The following is a 5,708-nucleotide window of genomic DNA, read 5'->3' as shown; positions in this document are numbered from 1 at the left end:
CTGTGTGGAGTTTCCTTTTTACAATATGGCTCTTTTCTTCCTTATCCCAATCAGAACAGACTCCTGTTGCAACAGAAAAACCTTTAAAAGAGAGAAAAAAAGAAAAGTTAAGTTGTTAAAACAGAAGAGAAGGTTTCAGGGGGGCGAGGAGGACGGTGAACTTTTACCCTGAAGGACTGTGATGTGGAAACACGAGATCAGAGAGCTCTTTCTGAAAACATTTTTATTCCACCTGACTGCAGAGCGAAACAGTTCAGGGGGGGTTTTGTACAGAAAGAGGCAGCAGTTATAAATATCAGGTTCAGCTGGTAGAAAATGTAAAAAAGAAAGAAGATATTTTACATTATGAAACACTGTTGGATTGTCCCCACATCCGTTCACATGGCGTGTATCCAAAGGGGATGGGGCGGGACTGGGTCTAGTTGTGACGTTTTAGGAAAACACTTCAGTGCAACACTGCCCCCTTGTGGGCAAAGCTAAGACTGACACCCAACTCAGGAGCTCATCTGCTCACACGCTTCATGGCACAAACATCTTGATGGGTTTTCTCCTCACGACTAGCTAAAAGTGCAAAAAGCGTCCCAAACTGGATGAAGGGAATCGATGCAGCAGCGTCAGAAAAACAGACGAGTCAAGGAGAACTTTGGCGTTTTTCCTTTTTTAAACCTCCATCAGCAGAAATGCTGCCGTCAAACACATCTGAGTCAACTAAATGAGGAGGAGGAGGAGCCTAATCTTACAAAGAGGCTCTGAAGCTTCACAATTCTAATGATGAAGATGAGACTGAGATCAATCTGAAGAGGAAGATGGAGCCGAAGCAAGGAGACCAGAAACAGTAGAAGCAGCTAAACGGCCAACAACTTCCTACATTCGTATTTTGGTAAAATGTGTGAAAAACTAAGTTGAATTTTGACAATTTTAACTTAAAAGAGAATTCCAATTGTTTATTTTTACACTTTTAATGCTTTATATTATTTAAATTAATATTTTCATTTCATTTTTTATCTTTTTTTTAAGTGGTGAGAAGGTTTTTTTTATTATTGAGAGAAAAAACACATTTACTTGCGTAGGTAGGTCTGTAGGGGGAGCAGTTGAGTATTTTCTTGTATTCATCTTGCAGGTTTTTCGATTTGTTTGTATAAAGTTAGAATCTCATCTTCTTCTCTTAGAAAAAGTCTTAATTCTAAACTTCTGGAACCAGTTTTCTTGGGGACATTTGGTTCAACCAGAAGTCCAGCCTCTGTCAAGAGTTCTTGATGGCACATCTTTCTACTCCACTGACTTCACAAGTCGCAGAGCCGACAAAGTGCAAAATTCAAAACTTCTTCGTTGTTGGACCTGCAGATGACCACAACCAGAAGCTGCAGTTTGATGCTGATTATCTCTGCTGGGTTTTTTAATCCCAAGACTTCCAAATCACTTCTCTGTGTGAAGATCCAAGCTTCCTCTGCACATGTACAGCAGGGAACCTTCAGTCCATGGCTGCAGAAGCATCAGCATGCTTTTGACACAAGGATCTGACAGGAACATGGCTTTGGAGTCCAGCAGGATCTGCACTCAACTATAGAGCTGCATGCAACACAGCTGCAGAAACACTGGGGGGCGCACTTCAAAGGCATGCAGCACCTCCTTCTTCCTCCTTCTTCCTCCTTCCATGCAGCTTCATGTCTCTGCTGGATTATCCTCCCCTGATCCGCCCCAAAGTCAGGTTCCCCTTCCCCGCAGGTCTTCCTCACAGCGTGGCCAGGACACGCGAGAAGGAGATGATGATGGAGAGCATGGTCTGCCCCACGCCTAGGACCAGGGCCTCCAGGGGAGCCATGTTCTTCCCTGCCACGCGGTAAACGCCTGCCACCGCCGCGCCTGAAAAAACAATAATAAAGAAGAAGGGCCATGGGAGAAAAGGTTAGAATCCTCCTGAAACCAAAACCAGAACCTTCCCCATGGACCAGCACTAAGACATCTTTAAACATCCCAAGATTGAAACAGAAGAAATTCACTTTCTTATTACGCTGATGTCACGTTAATATAAATTACTTTCTTTTGCAACAAAACAAAGTGTTTCTAAGTAAATAAATGATGCATTTATTTGATGATTAATTTTATGGTATTTTTTACTTGAGGTCAGAACAACAAGCTGATATTCTCGTTAGGTTTTTAGGACCATAAATAAAAAAATTCTCGTTTGTTTTTGGTTACTGGATTATTGGCTGAGTGAGTGTTCATTGCTTTTGTTGGACCTTTGTCTTCTGTCCATTTTGCAGTTCATCATTAGAGGGAATGGGGGGAGGAAGTAAACACCAAAACTCCTTACCAGTCTTGAGTTTACGGCAATAAATAATATTAGTTTAAACACAAATATTTAAGGGGTTTATATAAATATACACCCGGTTCATCCAATGAAAACGCAATCCTTGCTGCAATAATAAAATCAGTCCAACATGGAATACTTTCAGTTTGAACATTTAAATTACATTTTCAAAATGCTCACTTTTTCATTTTAATTTGAGCTTTTTTAGGGATTTGGTTCCCTTAATGCACTGGAGCAACAATTTCTAAGATCACCCAGGACAAAAATCTAGTCAGAAATTTTTTAAAAACATGCCCATAAATATGCATAAATTTGAGCTTAAATTTTAAATGACAATGTTTTTAAAAGTTGTAATAATAATAATGTTTAATTTTTAAGTAAAAGAATTTGAGTCAATAGAAACAAGGTCCCTTCTGCCACCAGCCCCTAGTGGTCAACCGAAGAACTGCAACATTTTGTGCCTCCAGGTTTGTATTAGATTAATCATTTTGGCACCCCTAGTGGTTTGTGGACGCTTGTAAGCCTTTTTGGGGGGGGGGGGGGGGGCAGGAGGGTCACACGGAGGATAGAGCGTTGTGACTAGACTTACTGGTGATGACTCCCCCAGAGAGGGAGGCCAGGAAACCCCCACTGACCAGCACCACCGTGATGAGGCGGCCCCACCTGTGGCGCTGCAGCAGGATCAACATGAGCAGCCCCATGGCACCGTGCACGAAGAGCGAGGAGAAGAGACACCAGAGAAACACCCAGTACCACATCTCTGAGGAGAACAAACGAAAATTGTTTTCAACTAGATACAAAATGGCGGCGTCTGTATCACAAAAACTTGGTGACTAATTTGGTTGGAGCTGAAAGTAAGGCATTTTATGGGTGACATGACATCACACTCAGTGTAGTTCTCTCATGCTACGCACACATCAGGCATGTGATGTGCATTCAAGAATGCGCTAAACGCAGGTTTTTCAATGTGGTTTTAGCATTTGGTGTTCACTGGACTGTCACTACCCGATACTAGCAGATTTACCCAGAGTTAGAAGAGGCATGGTGGGAAATGTTGAAGCGGTGCAAATCTCATGAACCTTGCTCCAGGCTTTTTCTCAGCTCTATTCCGATATATGAAAGACTTGGTGTCATATAATTCTGTCTGGGCACAACAGTAATTGTTCATCTCTCCTTTATGATCACTTTTGAACCGGTTGGTCTTTCTGTGTTTTGGAAAGGACACTACCCATACATTACTACCAAATCCAAGTCCCCGATTGGTCAAAGTTCTATGGTTGGACTTTTGACGCATACTCAATGGCTGCACGTTTTGAAAGTACACCCCGAAATCTGACTCAAAAACTTGCATTTTTTAAAGTTGTAAACATGATCATGAAGGAGAAATTATTCATTGCAGTTTGTGCTCGGACGGAATTTTTTGACACCAAGTCTTTCACATGTCGCAAGAGAGCAGTGAAAGCAAAAGCCTTGCGTGATTTGTACCGCTTCGACATTTCGCACAAAGCCTCTACCTCTGGAGGGGGTGGAAAAGTACAGTAAAAAATGTAATGAAGAAGCACCTCCCTGCTCATCTGCATGGTGTCTTGCTGAATGTCTGTTTGTGAAACCACGTCCGGCGCAAGCCCGGTGTGAATTTGAAGCGTCATTGGAAGTGGTGGCTTGAATGGGCGTTTCAGAGCCTGATGTGGCGCAGCATACAGTCAGAGGAAGCAGGCTGCAGGCCAAAAGCAAAGGTGAACCACAGATCTGAGCAGATGCGGTCTGGGCCAGATCCTCCGTCAGCATTACCATGAAACTTTATCTGCAGTTTGCAGAAGTGACGACAGCTTTGAACTTTCCAGCTACACAGAAAACCTTTGAGGTGGAAGTTTCTGCTGCTGGAGGTCGGGTGGAGTCGGAGGGTCCAGGACCCTCTCCCTTGACATCTCAGGGAGGTCAGCCCCCCACATTGTGCAGCAGGGTCAAACCAATGTAGCGGGGGCGTTACCCGCGTCCTTCTGCAGCTTCTGCAAAACTATTTCCTGCTGACTCAGCTTTCCTAACTTTCAGTGCCCCCCACCCCACCATCCGCCATGCATTCACATTCCAGACATCAGTCTAAATGAATGAGCAGCATCCAGAGGATGCTGCCCCCCTCCCCCTTCCAAAGGGACTCCACCACATGAGGACAAACGGATGGGCTGGAGGGGGGGGGGGGGGTAGCAGCAGTTCTCCTCATTGTCACCTCCTCTCAGCTGCCAGCCATTTGGATGATTATGCTGTGAAGGTTTACGTTCGCGTGCACACGCGCAGTTCCACGTACCTGTGAAGTGCTGCAGCGCCGCGCCCTGCACCCAGAGGCCGAGCACCTGCTGCACGGACAGGTTCACCGACAGCTCCCGGCTCATGGCTCCGCCCCCCTCGATGCAGAAGCTGGACCTGGTTTTGGAGGACGGCATGGAGGGGCAGGGCTAGGGGGAGGGAAGGGGGGTCTCTCTGCTGGGGCGCAGATCTCCCCACTGCCTTCACCGGTGCCGCTCTTTGGGTTTGGCTGCGTCCGGAACGCGGAGGGAAGGGCCCGTCGGCGATGCGCGCGGAGCGGAGGCCATGATGGGATGGCGGCGGAAGCGCGCGCGCCCGGCTTGTCCTACATCTGCTGGCCCCGCTTCATCACCCTTAAAGGGCCCGCAGCGCTGTCTGTGCGGGGAGGGGAGGGGAGGGGAGGGGGGGGTACAGTACACGGAGTCGCAACACCTCCGCCTCGAATGGGAAGCGGCTCCGCGAATGGGAAGCGGCGGGCACACGCTGGACGTCATGACGTAAGCGTGACATTAAAATCATAAATTCACCTGCTTTCAGGGACTCGTGACGTCAGTAATGACTGCAGACAAACAACGTGGTTGCTGGGCAACCCCCCCTCCCTCACACACGCCCTACAACTAAAAAATGCAAAAGCGTGTTTATCTGTCAACTGTTGCCCTTGACAACGGGTGGATGCAGAACCCCTCTTCTGATTGGCCTCCACAGCATCACCTGATGACGTGTTTATCAAGCACAACACATGACAGGAAGGATTCACGTGATAATAAAAATGTTATTTTAGTAATAATAGAACAAAAACAATTTTAACTTCTTTTCATTGACACCTTAAAGATTAAAAATCCATCTTATCTCAAGGAGCTCACCGTTAAACATTTCCCAAACAAAGCTTTTAGTGTGCAGGATTGACAGTTTCTCCTAAACCAGTAGTATGGGGAGCAGAACCTTCAGGTGAAGATCCTCTCTGGTGGAATCCACTCCCTGCTCCAGTCCATGGGCCAAACGACATACCCTGTAAAGTTTTGTGGTCAATGTGGAGCTATCATTACTGGATTAATGTGATAATATATTATGAAGATAGTCAATGAGAATTTAC

The 5,708-nt window shown here is 45.9% G+C and overlaps 1 protein-coding gene across 1 annotated transcript; it reads right to left on the bottom strand.

Moving 5' to 3' along the window:
* Positions 1-206: 206 nt before the first annotated feature.
* On the bottom strand, positions 207-5,156 carry tmem170b (transmembrane protein 170B). Its single transcript, XM_004074123.4, has 3 exons — positions 4,617-5,156; positions 2,901-3,071; positions 207-1,863 (listed from the first exon to the last, which is right to left on the bottom strand). Exons 1-3 carry the CDS (start codon positions 4,750-4,752, stop codon positions 1,733-1,735), a joined length of 438 nt encoding a protein of 145 aa, XP_004074171.2. The 5' UTR covers positions 4,753-5,156; the 3' UTR covers positions 207-1,732.
* Positions 5,157-5,708: the final 552 nt, after the last annotated feature.

The sequence above is a fragment of the Oryzias latipes genome, chromosome 11 (assembly GCF_002234675.1).
Source record: "Oryzias latipes chromosome 11, ASM223467v1".
Lineage (NCBI taxonomy): Eukaryota > Metazoa > Chordata > Actinopteri > Beloniformes > Adrianichthyidae > Oryzias > Oryzias latipes.
This window is presented reverse-complemented; position numbering and strand designations above follow the sequence as displayed.